The 21,864-nt window shown below is 32.7% G+C and overlaps 1 protein-coding gene across 8 annotated transcripts in view; it reads right to left on the reverse strand.

The window, feature by feature from the left end:
- The window catches only part of FipoQ (F-box/LRR-repeat protein FipoQ), a 204,306-nt gene that overhangs the window by 82,150 nt on the left and 100,292 nt on the right, over positions 1-21,864 (reverse strand). Inside the window, exons 1-2 of one of the 8 annotated variants that reach the window (XM_068381636.1) lie at positions 13,765-13,867; positions 13,086-13,283 (exon numbers count right to left, since the gene is read on the reverse strand). The exons of 3 other annotated variants lie outside the window; for them this stretch is intronic. In XM_068381636.1, coding sequence (XP_068237737.1) covers positions 13,086-13,166 — 81 coding nt within the window. In that variant the 5' untranslated portion in view covers positions 13,167-13,283; positions 13,765-13,867. Of the gene's footprint in view, positions 1-13,085; positions 13,284-13,713; positions 13,868-21,864 lie in introns of those variants that run through there. 4 more of the 8 variants (XM_068381634.1, XM_068381635.1, XM_068381637.1 and 1 more) reach the window with 4 other exon arrangements.

Consider the following 21,864-nt stretch of genomic DNA (forward strand, 5'->3'; position numbering starts at 1 on the left):
CAGAAAAAGAGCAATAATGGACGCGAGAACAAACTAAAGCAGAGGATATTCTAACATTTAAGATAAAGAGATGAACATGGGTTGGACATGTAATGAGAATGACAGATAATAAATTCGTTGGACATTAAAAACATCAGAATGAGTCCCTAGAGATTACAAACAAACCAGGGGACAGAAGGCAAGACTATAGATTGACGAACTCAGAAAGTTTGTGTGTGTGGACTAGGATAGAAAGATCATAAACAGACGCAAGTGGAAGGACATATTAAAGGGCTTTGTTCTGCAGTATACTAGTAATGGCTGAATATATATATATATATATATATATATATATATATATATATATATATATATATACACACACATATATATATATATATATATATATATATATATATATATATATATATATATATATATATATATATATATACGCAATTGAATATAGCAGTAGCAGCAGCCACAAGGAGGGAATAAAATGGTAAGTATACTAGAAATAAAATGTTTTCACAATGTATCTGTAAAACTTGTATAAAAAGCACGAAGGAACTGAATAATTTCGTCTTATATATATATATATATATATATATATATATATATATATATATATATATATATATGTATATATATATATATATATATATATATATGTTTATATATATATATATATTCGTATATATGTATATATATATATATATATATATATATATATATATATATATATGTATTATAGCCACGAAAGGAAAAATGAAAAAGACTTGATTGGAGTTAGTACTTTCATCCACTCAGGACATTATCAAACTCAGCAATGAGAATACATATGTTGTTGTTGTTGTTGGGGTATTAAAGCCAACACTTGTTGTTGGCACGGGCCTTTCCCTTGGTTGGCCCGTAGGAGAATACATATACAAAGACATCGTATTTATACAGGAGAAGGGGATCCAACAGCTGTCAGTTTCTTAATAATTCCGGAGAAGTCAGATTTTAGATAAAAGGATAATACTGGATTAACGGAAAACAGACCTGGACTTAGATTCAAATTTCTACCTTGAGTACAGGAGATTAAAAATGATTCAACAATATTCCTTTGGAAATAGTCATTTACATGGATTACTTTTTCCGTCTTTGACCAACCAATTCTGTGACTTGACCCTAACCAGTGGGAGGCCAAGGCATTATTAAGAGAACCCCTGGAGACGGCCACCTGATGTTGTTTTAATCTGACTGGTATACTTTTTGATGTTTGGCCAACATAAAATAGGTTACACTCTGAACAAGGAATGCTATATATTACATTATTATCATTTCCAGAACTATTCTTAATTAACATGTTTTTTAAAGTACAATTATATTTAAACACTACAGCAATATCTAGTTTTTTCAAAAGGGGTATAACATCTAAAAAACAAACATGAAATGGCAAACAAAGCATATTATTAATTGTTTCCTTTCTCTCTAATTGGACACTATAAAATGTTTTCTTAGCCTTATTCATACATTTTTCTAAGAAATATTTAGGATAACGAAGATCTGTAGCAATTTTTTCTATTTTAGTGAACTCGTCCTCAATGTAATCTGGGCTACAAATTCTCAATGCCCTAAGGTACATGGAGGAAAAAACTGAATGCTTAATATTTTTAGAGTGACCGGAGTAAAAATGTACATATGAAAAATTATTTGTAGGCTTTCTATATATGGAAAACTTAAATTTATCTGTTTCTCTAACTATTAAAACGTCTAAAAATGGGATACGGTTATTTTCTTCATTTTCTATAGTGAATTTTATTGATGGTACTAATGAATTAATGATTGAAAAAAAAAGCCCTCAAGATTAAAATTTTCTTCTAAAATACCTAGAACATCATCAACATATCGATACCACACAATTTGGGAAGACCACACTGAAGGGATTAATCTAGATTCAAAAAATTCCATATATATGTTGGATAAAAGTGGAGACAAAGGATTACCCATAGCCATACCAAAAACCTGTTCATAGAAATCTCCATTAAAACTAAATTTACACTTTTTAATGCACAAACAAATGAGCTCAATAATAGTAGGGGTTGATAAAGGTAAATCATAAGCATCTAAAATACCCGACAGGAAATCCAATAAGTCATCAACCGGCACTTTGGTAAACAATGAAGTTACATCAAAACTTACTAATCTATGTCTAGACGTAAGATTAACTTTTTGTAATTTTTCGCAAAGATCAACAGAATTTTTTATATGAGAGGTTGAAATAGATCCTAAGATCGGGGAAAGTAATTTGACTAAATATTTGGATAATTTATAGTTAATAGAACCTGTAGCACTGATAATTAGTCTGATTGGATATCCTGTTTTATGGGTTTTAATTAGTTTTGATGTAACTTCATTGTTTACCAAAGTGCCGGTTGATGACTTATTGGATTTCCTGTCGGGTATTTTAGATGCTTATGATTTACCTTTATCAACCCCTACTATTATTGAGCTCATTTGTTTGTGCATTAAAAAGTGTAAATTTAGTTTTAATGGAGATTTCTATGAACAGGTTTTTGGTATGGCTATGGGTAATCCTTTGTCTCCACTTTTATCCAACATATATATGGAATTTTTTGAATCTAGATTAATCCCTTCAGTGTGGTCTTTCCAAATTGTGTGGTATCGATATGTTGATGATGTTCTAGGTATTTTAGAAGAAAATTTTAATCTTGAGGGCTTTTTTTCAATCATTAATTCATTAGTACCATCAATAAAATTCACTATAGAAAATGAAGAAAATAACCGTATCCCATTTTTAGACGTTTTAATAGTTAGAGAAACAGATAAATTTAAGTTTTCCATATATAGAAAGCCTACAAATAATTTTTCATATGTACATTTTTACTCCGGTCACTCTAAAAATATTAAGCATTCAGTTTTTTCCTCCATGTACCTTAGGGCATTGAGAATTTGTAGCCCAGATTACATTGAGGACGAGTTCACTAAAATAGAAAAAATTGCTACAGATCTTTGTTATCCTAAATATTTCTTAGAAAAATGTATGAATAAGGCTAAGAAAACATTTTATAGTGTCCAATTAGAGAGAAAGGAAACAATTAATAATATGCTTTGTTTGCCATTTCATGTTTGTTTTTTAGATGTTATACCCCTTTTGAAAAAACTAGATATTGCTGTAGTGTTTAAATATAATTGTACTTTAAAAAACATGTTAATTAAGAATAGTTCTGGAAATGATAATAATGTAATATATAGCATTCCTTGTTCAGAGTGTAACCTATTTTATGTTGGCCAAACATCAAAAAGTATACCAGTCAGATTAAAACAACATCAGGTGGCCGTCTCCAGGGGTTCTCTTAATAATGCCTTGGCCTCCCACTGGTTAGGGTCAAGTCACAGAATTGGTTGGTCAAAGACGGAAAAAGTAATCCATGTAAATGACTATTTCCAAAGGAATATTGTTGAATCATTTTTAATCTCCTGTACTCAAGGTAGAAATTTGAATCTAAGTCCAGGTCTGTTTTCCGTTAATCCAGTATTATCCTTTTATCTAAAATCTGACTTCTCCGGAATTATTAAGAAACTGACAGCTGTTGGATCCCCTTCTCCTGTATAAATACGATGTCTTTGTATATGTATTCTCATTGCTGAGTTTGATAATGTCCTGAGTGGATGAAAGTACTAACTCCAATCAAGTCTTTTTCATTTTTCCTTTCGTGGCTATAATACATTTTATATTCATCACGTGTCAGCTTTCGTGATTTCTACATATATATATATATATATATATATTCGTATATATGTGTATGTTTATACTGTATATATATATATATATATATATACACGTACATATATATATCTATACATATATTCTGTACATACATACACGCATACATATATATATATATATATATATATTTATAGGTGGTAGGTTGGCCTAGGCACCGGCTGCTCGTCAAGATACTACTGCTAGAGAGTTATGGGGCCCTTTGACTGGCCAGGCAGTACTAAATAGGACCCTTCTCTCTGGTTATGGTTCTTTCCCTTTGCCTACACAGACACCTAATAGTCTGGCCTATTCTTTACAGATTCTCCTCTGTCCTCTTACACCTGACAACACTGACATTGCCTGACAATTCCTCTTCAACCAAGGGGTTAACTGCTGTACTGTAATTGTTCAGTGGCTTCTTTCCTCTTGGTAAGGGTAGAAAGACTCTTCAGCTATGGTAAGCAGCTCTGCTAGGAGGACACTCCAAAATCAAACAATTGTTCTCTAGTCTTGGGTAGTGCCATAGCCTCTATACCATGGTCTTCCACTGTCTTGGGTTAGAGTTCTCTTGCTTGAGGGTACACTCTGGCACACTGTTCTATCTAGTTTCTCTTCCTCTTGTTTTGTTGAAGTTTTTATAGTTTATATAGGAAATATTTATTTTAATGTTGTTACTATTCTTAGAATATCTTATTTTTCCTTTTTTCCTTTCCTCACTGGGCTATTTTTCCTGTTGGGGCCCCTGGGCTTACAGCATCCTGCTTTTCCAATTAGGGTTGTAGCTTAGCATTTAACAATGATAATAATATATATATATATATATATATATATATATAAATGTGGTATATATGTACTCAATATACGTAGTATAGGTAGTAGGCTGGCCAGGGCACCAGCCATCCGTTGAGATACCACCGCTAGAGAGTTTGGGGTCCTTTGACTTGCCAGATAGTACTACATTGCATCCTTCTCTCTGGTTATGGTTGTTTTCCCTTTGCCTACCACATGCACCGTATAGTCTGGCCAATTCTTTACATATTCTCCTATGTCCTCATACACTTAACGACCCTGAGAATACCAAACAATTCTTCTTCTCTCAACAGGTTAACTACTGCATTGTAATTCTTCTGTGGCCACTTTCCTCTTGGTAAGGGTAGAAGAGACTCTTTAGTTATGGTAAGCAGCTCTTCTAGGAGAAGGACACTCCAAAATCAAACCAATGTTCTCTAGTCTTGGGTAGTGTCATAGCCTCTGTACCATGGCCTTCCACTGTCTTGGGTTAGAGTTCTCTTGCTTAAGGGTACACTCTGGCACACTATTCTATCTTATTTCTCTTCCTCTTGTTTCGTTAAAGCTTTTATAGTTTATTTAGGAAATATTTATTTTGATGATGTTATTGTTCATAAAATATTTAATTTTTCCTTTTTTCCTTTCCTCACTGGGCTATTTTCCCTGTTGGGGCCCCTGGGCTTATAGCATTCTGCTTTTCCAACTAGGGTTGTAGTTTAGCAAGTAATAATGATAATAATAATAATAATAATAATAATAATAATAATACATATATATGTATACGTATATTCTGTACATGCATACACGCATTTATATATATATATATATATATATATATAAATGCATGTATGTATGTACAGAATATACGTATACATATATATGTATATGTATATTCTGTACATACATACACCCATTTATAAATATATATACTGTATATATATATATATATATGTATGTATATTCTGTACATACATACACGCATTTATATATATATATATATATATATATAAGCGAATTAAACTTTAAATACGGGTACAACTTTAAAGTCGATTAACTCGAGGTAAATCCTCTAGAGAAACACGGCGGGTATAGTTCATTCATTAACTTTTTTATGGAGACAGAAACAAGGGGGAAATTGTATTGCAAGTAACGAGATTAGAATTTTAAAAGAACGTCGAGCTGCGTCGACACTTCCTGAGTTAGACATAAATTAACAGTGTTTCACGAGCGATTACTTTCTTCTGACTTGATTTTGTAAGATAATCTGTCTTTTGCTATTTTGTCTTTTCATTTTCTCTTGTTTAACTGAGAAACATGATTCTTGCTGTTACTAAGAAGCATTTTTTTTTCTGACTACCGTGACGGCGATGAAGAAGAGTTGCCAAACGGTGTAATAAGACCTATATATATATATATATATATATGAAGTTCTATGTTCTAAGAGAATAATTCATATTCTTTAAAATCAAAGTCATAAGCTTTGATTTTTTATAGAAATACAGTGAACCCTCGTTTATCGCGGTAGATAGGTTCCAGTCGCGGCCGCGATAGGTGAAAATCCGCGAAGTAGTGACACCATATTTACCTATTTATTCAACATGTATATTCAGACTTTTAAAACCTTCCCTTGTACGTAGTACTGTTAACAAACTACCCTTTAATGTACAGAACACTTAATGCATGTACTACAGTACCCTAAACTAAAACAGGCACAAATATTAAAGGTGATTTTATATCATGCATTTCCTAGACATGCTAAAAAGCACGATAAAAAATGGCAACCAATGTTTTGTTTACATTTATCTCTGATCATAATGTAGAAACAAACTGGAGGTAGAGCTTTGCTTATTACCCAGACATATTTCCCATACTTTTCCCTTAGAACTACATCACATCTTCCTACTTTAGATATATAGATATATATATATATATATATATACATATATATATATATATATATATGTATATATATATATATATATATGTGTGTGTGTGTGTGTATATATATATATATTTATATGTATACACATATACATACCTACATATATACATAAATACATGCATACATATATATATATATATATATATATTACTGTATATATATGGGTTATGGAAAAAATCCGCGAAGTGGTGAATCCGCGATGGTCGAACCGCGAAGTAGCGAGGGTTCACTGTACCTTCAAACTGTTGCACAGTCTGTCTCGAGTACGTTCTGCTATGGTAGTCTGTTCAGCATTTTTTTTTCATTATCCGAGTAGTAGTAGCTTCCACAATTTGTGGGAGATTGTGGTTTCCAAGTGTACCTCTTGGGTACCTCCTCTCACCAATGTATGATTTATCCTCCCCCTTACATAACGGATGGGGAGAGACCGAGTAGTTATACGTCTGCCAATGCCGCTGACTTGACCGGATATATACTGTATATATATATATATATATATATATAATGTATTAGAGTTAGTGAAAGATTGAAAAAAGCTAATCAGACAATGGCTAGGTTAAGTAAAATTTTAAAATCAAATCGCCTGAAATCACACACAAAAATCTTTAGTGACATCGGTGTTACTATATGGACATGAGTCCTGGTATGACAATGAAACAATATCCAATAGATTTTGTAGATTTGAGAACAAAGACCTCAGAAGAATATTGGGAGTTAGATGGTAGGACAGGATTAGAAATGAAACTATAAGAGAGATTACTCGAGCGGATGAGATAATGGTGAGGGGTAGATATAGATGGTTTGGTCATACTCTTTGCACTCCCCAAGAGAGATTAGTTCACCAAACTTTCAACTGGGCTCCACAAAGCACTAGAAGAGTTGTAAGACCCAGACCTATTGATTTAAAAGCTCAAGATAGAGATGACTGGTGAAATCTAACTGAGGCCTAGAAGGAGATGATGATGTATATAAATCCAGATAATTGCTCTTTATTATATAAGGGAGATAAAATTACGAAATCGAACCAATGTTCTCTAGTTTGGGATATTGCCATAAACAGTATGTTCAACGGCCTTGCCTGTGGCTAAGAGAAATAAGACTCCTCTGATATTTTGCTAATTTTCTCTTTTTGTTTCCAAATGATGTGTTGGACTGGCTTAAAAGAAGGACCCAGGATGCCCTTTGGTTTTTCAAGAGTTGTCCTTTCCTATATCTTCATCTTTGGTTGCTATTTTTGTCTTTCTCTTCATATAATAATGTTAATTTTGTTTTTTTCGTTATGATTTTCGTTTTGTTGTTTTAGAGGTTATTTTATACTTCTCTGACTCTTTTTCCATACTGGGCTTCTTTCCGATTAGGCGGAGGCCCATCTCTTGCAGCAGACGGTTTTTCAAACTAGGAGTGCAGGATTGATTTTGATGATAATAATATTAATAGTTTTAATATTGAGAGAAGTTCATGTAAGTATTAGATTGTCGATGCATTCCATGGATTATTGATTCAACAATCATGTCACCGGAAGAAAGGCCATTGAAAATAAATTAAACCCTTACACACCTATATATATATATATATATATGCATTTATGTATACATATATATACATATATATATATATATATATATGTATATATATATATGTATATATATATATATGTATACATAAATGCATATATATATATATATATAGGCATGGTTTCTGTTGAATAGGCAGGGGTTCGAATCTCTGCCCAGCCAGAAGCTATTACCATGAATGAATTTCAGTGGATATATATTCCCAAGATAGAATTCGGTATTAGATGTCATTGTGTTGATATTTACACACGCACACACACACACACACACACATATATATATATATACATATATATATATATATATATATACATATATATGAATCATCATAGCAGGACACAGTGGTTAGACTTTTCGAGTGACCCGAGTGGGCGTGTGTGGGCGAGAAGGTATAAAAGTGCGTCACAAGCATTATGAAGAAAACTACTAGTAGTGGTCTATCAATCTCATACTGAACACTGAGTCCCGGTTTTATTGTGACCCATTATCGTTTGTAATGAACCCTCTGGAACGATTGATGAAGTAAGAATGAATAAATGAGTATTGAAGATTATTTACAACAATTGAGTCGTGTATACGTAAGGGTCATCAGTGATCCTGATAAATCTAAAGCAAGGCGTTCCCTGTCAGAGCAGGTGCTGATAATTTGTCTGGGGTTTCTTCTAGAGCCAGAAGTGCTTCGCTAAAATGTGCTTGTTAGAAGGAGGAAAGGAAGAAAGGGAATACAGAGATGATAAAGAGATGCATAGGAGGGGGAGGTAGGAGGAACCAAGGCAGAGATTAGAAAGGAGGTGGGGTGGGAAAGGAGAACAGGACGGGGATGGAATATTGTGGAAGAGATAAGAAAGGGGAAAACAGGGAGGAAGATAAGAGAGAGAAACAAGTAGATAAAGAAGGGAAACAAGGAAGAATTCTAATAAGATGAAATAAGAGAGATGATAAATTAAGACGATAGAATCTAAGTAGGGAAGAGACGAGAGAGAGAGAGAGAGAGAGAGAGAGAGAGAGAGATGGTTGAAATAATTTAATGAAAACAGAGTAACTAATGCAGAAGGGCAAAGAAAAAAAAAATGAAATGGCAAAAGAAGAAAAACGACGAGAGAAAGAGATAACATTATCACAACGAAATAAGATAAAACACATAAAAAAATCATTAAGAAGCAACTGAAAGATCTCTTGGCCACCAGCTAATCGGAGACATTGCTTGTGAGGAATGCAACAAGCGAGAGTACAGTATCACGCCTGGCGTTTCCGTTGCTGACTGTCTGTTGTCTTAGATTTCTCACTTTGTCTATTTCTTATTCGCTTAAATCATTTAAGGGATAATTTACATACTGTAAATTAAGCCGATTTTAATGAAAAAAAAAAAAAAATTTGTGGGGGGAAGGGTGATAGATGACGATACAATCCTTTCAGTGTTTATTTTGGTTAAATTTTTGGTTTATATACCAGAAAATATTATAATTATTATTTTTATTATTAAGCATACACATATGCTAATGGCCGATGTAGTAACGTCCCATACTGGTGAATGCCAGACTGGTGTTCGAGTCCCGCTCAAACGCGTTAGTTTCTTTGGTTGCTGCAACCTCACCATCCTTGTGAGCTAAGGATGGGGGTTTTGAGGGGTAGGTGTATCTGCTGAGTCATCAGCAGCCATTGTCTGGCCCTCCTTGGTACTAGCTTTGGTGGAGAGGGGCTTGGGCGCTGATCATATGCATATATGGTCAGTCTCTAGGGCATTGACCTGCTCGATAGGGCAATGTCACTGTCCCTTGCCCCTGCCACTCATGACATGAGTGGCCTTTAAACCTTTAAGAGAAAAGGAGGTTAATATGGCTTAGATATGTTATTATCATTATTGTTGTCATATCTTGAACATGGAAAGAAGACCCTTTTTAAGCACGTGTTGTTGCAGGCTATGGTCCCATCAGGTCTTATACAGTTTTTTTTTCGGTTTTCTGGCTTTGTTTTCTCTCTGTGACTCGGCGTCAACTACATTGGACTTTGCAGTAACCATATTCCTCTTTGAGAGAATGCAGCGTTTGCACTTTAAAACACTACCATAAAGGACTTTCAGAAATTGTCAGCCAGAAGAATTAAAGTTTTCACATGAACACGAAAATGTACAGTATTTACGTCTTGGAGAGTTATAATGAACATAGGTCTCTTGCTGTCGATATTGAATCACGGAGAGTAACCAGTAAAAAAGGACAGAAATATAGTCGTAACCTTCAACAAAAATTATTGTCCTCATTATTATAAACATGGTTGTTGTTGCTCCTATTATGATTCTAAGTTTTATTTTTATTTAAGATGCTTCTACATTCGTGTACAAAACACTATAAACATGGCGTAAAAAATATTATTCTTACAGAGAAAGCCAAACATCATCTGACTAATGATATCTGGTCTCAAAGCAAGAGATTTACGTCCCACTTATTTTGACCTTTTCTCACAAATGTAGAATATTGGGGAAAACCCAAGGAACCAACGTACAGTTCATTATAATGTAACTCGCTTGTTTCTGGTGTGATTAATATCTTATAGCTCTCTCTCTCTCTCTCTCTCTCTCTCTCTCTCTCTCTCTCTCATGAGACAACATTTTATGTTAACGATTTTATTCCTCCCTTCCCGACCCGTCTCCAGTATCATTTAAGTAGCTCTGTTCAACAACAAACTCAGAGTTGAATAAAATTAAAAGCCTTCAGAAAGACACACAAAAACGATTTTTTTTTTGTCCATGAATTAATTTGTAAAGTGTGAATGTTGAATTGCATTCTTGATGTCTCGTGTTAGTAAGTAAAGTAAATGCAAGAATATAAGTTAGATATTTAACGTATATGGCGCAGTGTGTCATCCGTGTTCTGATTTATATAACAGTTTCTTTGACGATGTTCATTCATAAAAAAAATCTGGCTATTTATCTGAATTTCCTTTGTAGACTCTCTTATACCTTTCGATATAATTTCACTATATTATTGATATCATCGCACCTGGCAATTAGGGCAAAACATTTAGGTTTACGAATCCTGATTGTACTTTTTAAATCTTTTAAGTCTTAATTCTCACTGCCCATAGAAACCAGGTGTCCTTTTATATAACAAATTTACGATATCAAACACCTTAAATCTACCGAACCCAGATGTTCTTATAAATGGAAATAGATGAAGTCATGTTTGGCGTGACCTCACGTTTTAAGCAAACATGATGCACTGCACGGTTAAAAAAAAAAACACTCGGCTTAATTTTAATGAATAATTATTTATTTCAGAAATTAGAGAAGATTCCCTGTATGGAGGAATTTTCCTTACATCGTATTGTTATTATTATTATGCGGACAGAGCTAGAGCTCCTGTAACAAACCAATGATTTGGAAAACAAAACCGAGGAGTAATGAACAGAAAAGGAAATCATTAAAAAGTTCGTTAAACCTATCTCCCATATAACCTCGTTTTTATGAATTTATGATTTACAATATATTGTATCAGATGAAAATAGTGTGTATGTGAGAATTCATTAGGAAAAAGTATGTTTTATATGATATTATGTAACATTATTTAGTTTATTCTTTTTTTGACTGTCACCCCTGTAACCCAGGTTAATTCATCTGAATCAATCCATTGCACAGTCCAGCCAAGACTTTTAGAATCGAATATCAGAAAATTATTATAAAAAATATTGCAAATCTGAAATATAAGAATAATTTGGTTTGTGTCTTGTTTAAAAACCAGGAAGTGAATGCATTGTGGGAGGGTGTTTAAGGGGGGGGGGGAGGGCGGCTGGCCGAGTGGGATATTAAGAAACAAAGAAAGGAATTGTTTTTGAAAGTTATAAGCAACCTTGAGGCTAAGATCAAGTATGGGAGAGAGAGAGAGAGAGAGAGAGAGAGAGAGAGAGAGAGAGAGATTATATTGGAGGAATTTTGCGAATATTTAGTTTCTCTCTCTCTCTCTCTCTCTCTCTAGAGAGAGAGAGAGAGAGAGAGAGAGAGAGAGAAACTAAATATTCGCAAAATTCCTCCAATATAATCTCTCTCTCTCTCTCTCTCTCTCTCTCTCTCTCTCTCTCTTTAATTTATTTCAAATTTGGAGTACATTTTCTCAGCTTGGAAACATTATCAATGCTCTTAATATATATATATAATATATATATATGCATATATATATATATATATATATGCATATATATATATATATGCATATATATATATATATATAATTTTTTTTTTTGGGGGGGGGGGTGGGTGGGTCACCATCTGTGATATAGTAAACTTACTTTTCAACACTTACATACAAAAGTGCATTTAACCATACCTGTAAGTGTATGGAGACTTCATTTACATATACGTAGTACAAGGTTCGCAGGTTTTGTTGAAATTAAAAATGTCCTTAAAATCCTATCAGGAAAGGAAAACTGATATTTGAACTGAAAGGATAAGAAGACGAATAGACAGAGACATCAAGCATAACAAGACTCTGAAGAAAAAGGAGAAAACAATTGACACTATAACGAAAATAAAATCATTATCAATTCCTATAGTATAGGGTGTGGTTAATGGAAAAGAATTATCTTTGCCTATAGGGGACTCATGTTAGCCTGAAGAGAGTAACCTGGTCTGGGACTGCTATTGCAGGAAAAGGAAAAATAATCACTTTCTTGTTTTGAAAAGACATACCAAGCTGGAAATAGTGGAGGTTTAGGAGAGAAGTTGAAGAAAATTAATAAGTAGTTAATATGTATTACCTTAAGGCGGCTGATTAAAGGAAGTGGTCGGTAAGCATCGAATATGCAGAGTAAAGCAAAGGATACTGAATGTGGAAGAGTAAAGAAAGTCTTTAAGGCTGATTGAGGGAGAATAAAGAAAAAAATGTAAAAAGAAAATGCAATTCGGAAGCCTTGAAGAGGAGGAAGAACTATTAGAGATGGAAGAAAGAAATGTTGAAGTGGAAGGATAGAAAGAATCCTCCAGCAAACCCTGAAGAAGTGGAAGGGTCCTTCACAAGGCAGAATATAGAAATCTTACCGTCCTACGCGCCGAAGTGGGCGTTTCCCCGGGGTCAACTGCCTCTGTGGCCCCTTGCAGAACCTGATGCCAGACTTCCATGGCTAAAGTTCACTATTTGCACTGCAGGAAAGGATCACTAGTTATCACTGCAGGAGTTAGTGCTAACTACCGTTTCTAGTCCACTATTTTGGTTCTGTGGCCACTTCTCTGTGTAGACTAGTTTGATAGACAAAAACATTATTAGGTAATTTTATTTCATTGAATTGGTGATTAAATTGAAAAGAAAATTATGAGATTGCATCTCGATAGATTATGTAAATTGATAATTCTTTATTTTGTGTTAAATCACAGACAGGAATGGCCACAGATAGGGAAATATAACTATAGAATAAGGTCCAATGCGACATAAATGGATTAATTTAACACTACGAATAACACTAAACATTTCCTAGCAGGGTAAAACATCGAAGTCACTATAAGATAAAGTTCTTGAGACACCACAAATTCCTAATTCCACCCATGTTCAGTACGTCAACCCACTGACAAGTAAAGTTTTCAATCATAACACTTTGAAACGCCACTTTCGATGACGTGAAAGCAATTAGCCACCTTTCGTCAGGTGTCAATGGTGTTTGAATTCACATACAAATCAGCACCTGATGTCAAACACGTTAACAAGAAGAAGAAGTAAAAGTACTAGAAGTAGAAGAAGAAGAAGATGAAGAAGAAGAGGAGGAATATGATGAAGGAGGAACAAGAAGACCTGGCGTCTGCCTCTCGGGAAAAGTGGCAGTGGCCACTAGTGACTGGTGGACTCCAACGAATCTCTCTCTCTCTCTCTCTCTCTCTCTCTCTCTCTCTCTCTACCCGTTTTCTACATCCCTTTCTATTTTTTTCTCACCTGCCCTTTTCTTGGGGGATTTGAGGAAATAGGTGTCTCTCTAAAATAGCATCGACTATGTCCACCTTCGGGATATTTTCTCTCTCTCTCTCTCTCTCTCTCTCTCTCTCTCTCTCTCTCTCTATCAATGTTCCACGGATATTTAAGTAATTGTTGCTTGATTTTCTTTGCAATCTAAGACTTTTTTACTTCGAATTCAACGATTCTGATGATATTTGAAATCCCTTAGTCAAATGAGAATCAATCTTACCAGATGGGAATGAAATCTTTATTCATTATTAAATTTCTTTTATTTTATATAGAATGTTACAGTTACGTGTTTACCATAAAATTCTATGTAAAAATGCTAATACATAAATATTTTATTTAAGTTATCCGTGAAATATATTCCATGTTGTATTCCGGTGACACCAGTAGGGCAGCGGTAACAATTTCTAAGGTCACTTCTCGACACAGTCTCATATTACCGTCATGTTTTGATGGTCTGTGTACGCTAATTTATTATAAGATACGTTATTAATTAGAATGAAGTGCTAATTTATTAGTTTATGATTGACATATTTCTAACATCATGAAGTTCATGAAAAAGACTTAGAGAGAGAGAGAGAGAGAGAGAGAGAGAGAGAGAGAGAGAGCAGGCATTGTCGTCATTGCATCTCACGCAGTACGCTATGAGATCAACCAAAACGTCTTTGCAAAGTCCCCTAATCGGACTCTAGCTGGACCTTAGTCTACTTAACTTCTGGTGAATTATTTTCATTCCATAGAGAGATTCAAGTCTCTCTCTCTCTCTCTCTCTCTCTCTCTCTATATATATATATATACATATATATGTATATATATACATATATATATATATATATATATGTATATATATATATATGTATATATATATATATATATATATATATATATATATATATATCTAGGATGAATTGGTTTTGAAAGTCATAGAAGCAGTGCAACAATAAAATATAGAGTTTGTCCAAACAAGTCTTAACTGTATCACAGAATCGGCCTATTCGAAAGGAAGGTTACTTTCTCTTTTACTCCGAGGAAGGAGAATGTCGGCTTTTCATACCTTTCCTGGTTTAATTCCACAATAATCTTCCACTAGCAGTCTTTGAGTATTTGATTGCCTTTTCAAACAAATTTATACTTTGCATAGTAAACAACAACAACAACAACAACAAATGCAGCCATTTCAATTCTATTGTGGGACAAAGGCCTCAGACATTCAGCATGTCTGCGGTTTGGGTAGATTTCAACTCCACGCTGGCCAGTGCGACTTGGTGATGGTGGGAGATTTTCGTCTGATCGTTCACTGCAAACCAACCTAGTATGGGTGGCCCTGACTAGTACAACTTTGCAGATCGTGTTAATCTGTCTCCCCACTCAGATGATAGGTTACATTATACCACTATAATTCCCAATCTCCTCTATAACTTTCAATTCCTTCATCGAAAAATACCATACAAACCCTGTTCAGCTAATCAGTCAAGCTATCAACACCTTAGCATCACCTCTAACCCCCATCAACTCCCGGTGTCTTTCCATCCTCCAATCTGGTTTTTGTATTTCCACTAGATTTGTCAATCTTTCAAGAACTCTCTAATTACATTAATATAAGTAGAACAATTTTTCTTCCAAAAGACCTTGTTAATTTGTCCATTTGTTGTATACATACATATATATATATATATATATATATATATATTAATTATTATTATTATTACTTGCTAAGCTACAATTCCAGTTGGAAAAACAGGATGCTATAAGCCAAGAGCTCCAACAGGAAAAAATAACCCAGTGAGGAAAGGAAATAAGGAAATAAATAAACAAAATTAGAAGTAACGAACAAGTAATATATTTTAAGAACAATAACATTAAAGTAAATCTTTCATACATAAACTATAAAAACTTTGAAGAACAACAAGAGGAAGAGAATAAAGATAGATTAGTGTGCCCGAGTGTACCCTCAAGCAAGAGAACTCTACCCCAAGTCAGTGGAAGACCATGGTACAGAGGCTATGGCACTACCCAAGACTAGAAAACAATGGTTTGATTTTGGAGTGTCCTTCTAGAATAGCTGCTTAGCATAGCTAAGTCTCTTCTACCCTTACCCAGAAGAGAGTAGACACTGAACAATTACAGTGCAATAATTAACCCCTTGGTAAGGGTAGAAGAGACTCTTTAGCTATGGTAAGCAGCTCTTCTCGGAGAAGGACACTCCAAATCAAACCATTGTTCTCTACTCTTGGGAAGTGTCATAGCCTCTGTACCATGGTTTTCCACTGTTTTGGGTTAGACTTCTCTTGCTTGAGGGTACACTCGGGCCACACTATTATATCTTATTACTGTTGCTCTTATTTCTAAAAGTTTTTATATTTTATATATATGATCTATTCATGTTTATATTATTACTGTTCTTAAAATATTTCATTTTAATTACTAACTACTTCTCCTGTAGCTTATTTCATTATTTCTTTTCCTCACTGGGATATTTTCCCTGTTGAAGTCCTTGGTCTTATTGCATACTGCTTTTCCAAGAAGGGTTGTAGCTTAGCAAGTAATTACACACACACACACACACACACACACATATATATATATATATATATATATACATATATATATATATATATATGTCTGCAAATGGGTTAAAGTGCAGATAACAAAAGTGTAAACGCAATAATAGTTATGTGTGATATTTTAAACGTACATTATTCTTTTATAAAGAGAAAATAAGAGACCGTGCTAAAAAGAAATAGGAAGAAAGATGTAAAAAGTCATTGCAATTATTTCGAGGTGTCTTGGATAATCGTGTCTCCTTTCCCTTTGTTCAGTTTTCTGTGCTCTGGGCAGACTCTCCTGTTTCTCTTGTCTCCTGCAAGATGAATTATCACCTGGTTTTTTGTCAATGCGTGGATCGTAAAAGTATGTAGCGCACTATAGGTTCATTTTGTTAATGTAATTTCTAATTGTTTATTATCTAGCACCATTTTTATCAAGCTGTTTGTATAGGGGTGAGAATAATGTTACTCTCTCTCTCTCTCTCTCTCTCTCTCTCTCTCTCTCTCTCTCTCTCTTTTACGTGTTGTATAATTTCCTCGTGGCCAAAAAAGTTCTAACCGAGAGTTGATAATCTCTACTTCCACCGCACTTGTTTACTTGATTACTTGATCTTATATAAAAGATTCTATATAAAAGTAATTGTTGCCTTTCTATTTCATGGATTCATGATTATTTTTGAGTCTATTCACAGAAAACAAATAACGAACAGGCAAAACCTTTTGCGCAGAGTTGAATACTCATATGATGGTGGGGGAATATTCGGAGCATATACACGTCCATCAAAGATTTTGTTGTTGTTGTTGTTATTTGTTTTTATGGAGAGGTATATTTCAAACTACTACTTAAATAACTATTCTGCTTCCCGGAACTCAACAAAGTTTAGATCACTGTGATCTGAGTTATTTCTGGGCAATATATATTTATAAGGATTTCAGCGAAGAGGTGGAGTATATATATATATATATATATATATATATATATATATATATATATATATATATATATATATATATGTATATATATACATATATATATGTATATATATATATATATATATATATATATATATATATATATTTATGGATATTCGTAATACTAGACAGGCAGTTAATTCTAATAGCCAGGCCTTTTCCATCATGAGGCTCAATACTACACAGTATTCTAGAAGTTTTATTCCAGCTGTTACCAAGTTGTGGAATGATCTTCCTAATCGGGTAGTTGAATCAGTAGAACTTCAAAAGTTCAAAGTTGGAGCAAATGTTTTTATGTTGACCAGGGTGACATGAGTCTTTTTTATTGTTTATATATGACATATCTGTTTTTGACGTTGTTAATAGTTTATATAGGACATATCTGTTTTGACGCTGTTACTGTTCTTAGAATGATATATTGTAATTTCTTCTCATCATTTATTTATTTCCTTATTTCCTTTCCTCACTGGGCTATTATTCCCTGTTGGAACCCTTTGGCTTATAGCATCTTGCTTTTCCTTCTAGGGTTGTAGCTAGTAAATAATATATATATATATATATATATATATATATATATATATATATATATATATATATATATACATATATATATATATATATATATATATATATATATATATATATATATATATATATATATATATATATATATGTACGTATACATACATATATGAGTATATATGTGATATATATATATATATATATATATATATATATATATATATATATATGTGTGTGTGTGTGTGTGTGTGTGTGTGTGTGATAAAGTATACATAGGAGAATCAGTAGATTTTGAAAGAAGAAAAAGAGAACATAGAGATTCCATTAGAAGAGGTGATGAAAATAGCGCTGATTTTAAACATATGACACGGGAAAATCACCCAATAGATTTTAAGAATATGGACAAATTGATATCAATGCCTGATACACATAGACAGAAACTGATTGAAGCTGTTTTAATTCAGAATTCTAATAATTTTAATATATATCAAAGTAATTTTAAATTGGATCAGTTTTTAAATAATATTGTAAAAAACAATGTAACTATTGTTAAGAAATTGTTAAAAGATGTAAACAAACCACCGTGAAATACTGTTAATATTCGCTAAGACTGTAACGGGCTTTTTATCTCTTAAGAACCTTTCTGTACCTCTTTTTGAAAATTTGTAACCATTTGTATTCTGAAGAGGAAGGGAGATGGTCCTTTCGAAAGCTAAATAAACTTCTATTTTTCATATATTGTGGGTTATTTTATTTATCATAAATACACGGAAAATTTTGTATTTTAATGTATGAGTATATATATATACATATATATATATATATATATATATATATATATATATATATATATATATATATATGTACGTATACGCACATATGAGTATATATATATACATATATACATATATATATATATATATATATATATATATATATATATATATATATATATACACATATATATGCCCATATATACATATATATATATATATATATATATATATATATATATATATACACATGTGTATATATATACATATATATGTGTATATATATGTATTTATACATGTATATATATATATATATATATATATATATATATATATATATATATATATATATATATATATGGGTGCCTAGAGGTTTTAAACGAAACAGGGGAAGGAAAAAAATACGATGGATTGATGAGCAAAGAAAATTTGCATGTATAGACTGGCAGAGAAAAATCATAAATAGACACGAGTGAAAGTATGTCTAAGACCTTAGTCCCGCAGTAGACTATCAACGACTAACGATGATATATATATATATATATATATATATATACACAGTTGCACATAAATTCCTGGCATACCTTGCTCTGAGAAAATATTACTGCGTGTCAGGTAACTAAACTGAAACCGTGGAGAGATGTCAGAGGTGGTGTGTGAGGATATACACAGGAACTCACCGCACTGTTAGCGTGTGACAGTTTGAGTTCTTCATAGCAAGATGTATCAGGAATTTGTGTCCAACTATATGTATATAGATGCACACACACACACACACACACATATATATATATATATATATATATATATAAATATATAAATATATATAAAACATATATATATGTATGTATATATCATTATATATACATATATATATATATATATATATATATATATATATATATATATATATATGCATATATATATATAAATATAAATATATATATATATATATATATATATATATAAATAAAACATCTGCAAACTCTCTTAGTTCGTCAATCCATCGTCTTCTCTTCCTTCGCCTGCTTCCTTTGCAATCTTTAGGGACTCTGTTATTCATAACGTCCATCTGTCATTCTCATTATATGTCCTGCCCATGTCCATTTCTTTTTACATGTTGTTAGAATATCCATTATTTCAGTTTCCTGGCATATCCATATCGCTCTTCTTTTGTCTCTTGGTGTTATTCCCATCATTATCATTTCCACAGCTCTGAGTTGTAACTAGCTTATGTTCTAAGGCGTCAGTAATGCTCCAAGTTTCTGATGCATATGTTAAAACTGGCATGACCATCTGATAAAATACTTTTCTTTCTAGAGAAAGTGACATTTTAATTTTCATAATTTCATTTTGTTCACCAAATACTCTCCATCCCATGCTTATCCTACTTTGAATGTCGGTATCTTGTCCTGGGGAAACATTTACTTTTTGTCCCGAGTATGCATATTCATTAACAATTTAGAGGTTCGTCCATAACCATTATTTGTTATCTCTGCATTTTCAATGAACATTATCTTAGTTTTACTCATATTTATTTTCAGTCCTACGTTTTGGCTTTCTCTTTTTAAATTTTCTAATATATTTTGCAATTTCTCCAATGATTCACTTAACACACCTATGTCATTTGTAGATCTGATATATATATATATATATATATATATACTGTATATGTGTGTGTGTGTATATATATGCAAAATTATCATTAATCATAGCCAAGTACAAACTTAACAAGCTGCAATGGTAGAGATGGGTTGATTTCAATTCTAAGTACAAAAAAAAAAAACCTGAATTTGACAGGTATGAGTATGGAAGAATTGTCATCAACTTTTATCTCTCTTTGTAACTGAGTTGCTAAGTCAATGGATCCTCAGTTTCTTGGGCCCGGGTTTGATACCCCGGCCGACCCGAAGCTATTATCTTTAAGCTGATTCCCCCTTGGGTCTCTGATCCCGAGGTAGAGAGAAATCAGATATTAGGAGGAGTATTATATAAGGCTTATATGAATATGAAAAGCACGTCTAAATGTGCAAAATTATCAATCATAGCCAAGTACAAACTTGATAACAAGCTACAATGGTGATGGATTGATTTCAATTCTAAGTACAAAAAAACCTGAATTCGACAGGTATTAACATGGAAGAATTATCATCAACTTTTATCTCTCCTTGTGGCTGAGTTACCAAGTCAATGGAACCTTAGTTTCTTGTGCCCAGGTTCGACTTCCCGGCCGACCAGAAGCTATTAGCTTGAGTTGATTCCCCCTCGGGTCTCCGATCCAGAGGTAGAGAGAATTCAGATATTAGGCGCATGACATATGGCTTATATGCTATATATGTATATATATATATATATATATACATATATATATATATATATATATGTATATATATATACATATATATATATATATATATATATATATATATATATATATATGTATATATATATATATATATATATATATATATATATATATATATATATATATATATATATTCTTACGAAGCTGGTCTAGTGTAGGGTAAATACAGTGGTTTGGTGGTGATTTTATTCATATTTTATTTGTGCATTGAAGAGAGGTAAGCCAGCTCTCAAGGTGAGTTCTCCTCGTATAGATTCAAGTTTATTATTATTTAATATTCAAGTTTAATATTATTCAAGTTGTTTAAGACTCGTCGTTAATTTCATTGTATTCTATATACAAGTTAGTATATGTAAATTTACGTTATTCTTAAGAATTAACTTTTTATTTCACGTATTTTTGTTACGAAGTCTTAGCACGCAATATGTCTGAGAGCGTTATGTGATCATACACGATAGAAACAAGGCTTATGTAATGTTCTTTTATATTTTTATGAGGTATTGAGTCATGTTTGTGAGAGAACGCTCAATACCATGTGCTTTAGAGATTTCGTGAAGGACCTGGTAATAGGATGTTATCTTTTTTTTTATTTTAGGGACAAAGGGTGGGCATACCTAGCTGACTGAGAGAGCTGTCTGGCATGGTGTGAGTATACGTTCGGGAGAGTGATACTTGGTAACTCTGACGCTTA

The sequence above is a fragment of the Palaemon carinicauda genome, chromosome 10 (assembly GCF_036898095.1).
Source record: "Palaemon carinicauda isolate YSFRI2023 chromosome 10, ASM3689809v2, whole genome shotgun sequence".
Classification (NCBI taxonomy): Eukaryota; Metazoa; Arthropoda; class Malacostraca; order Decapoda; family Palaemonidae; genus Palaemon; species Palaemon carinicauda.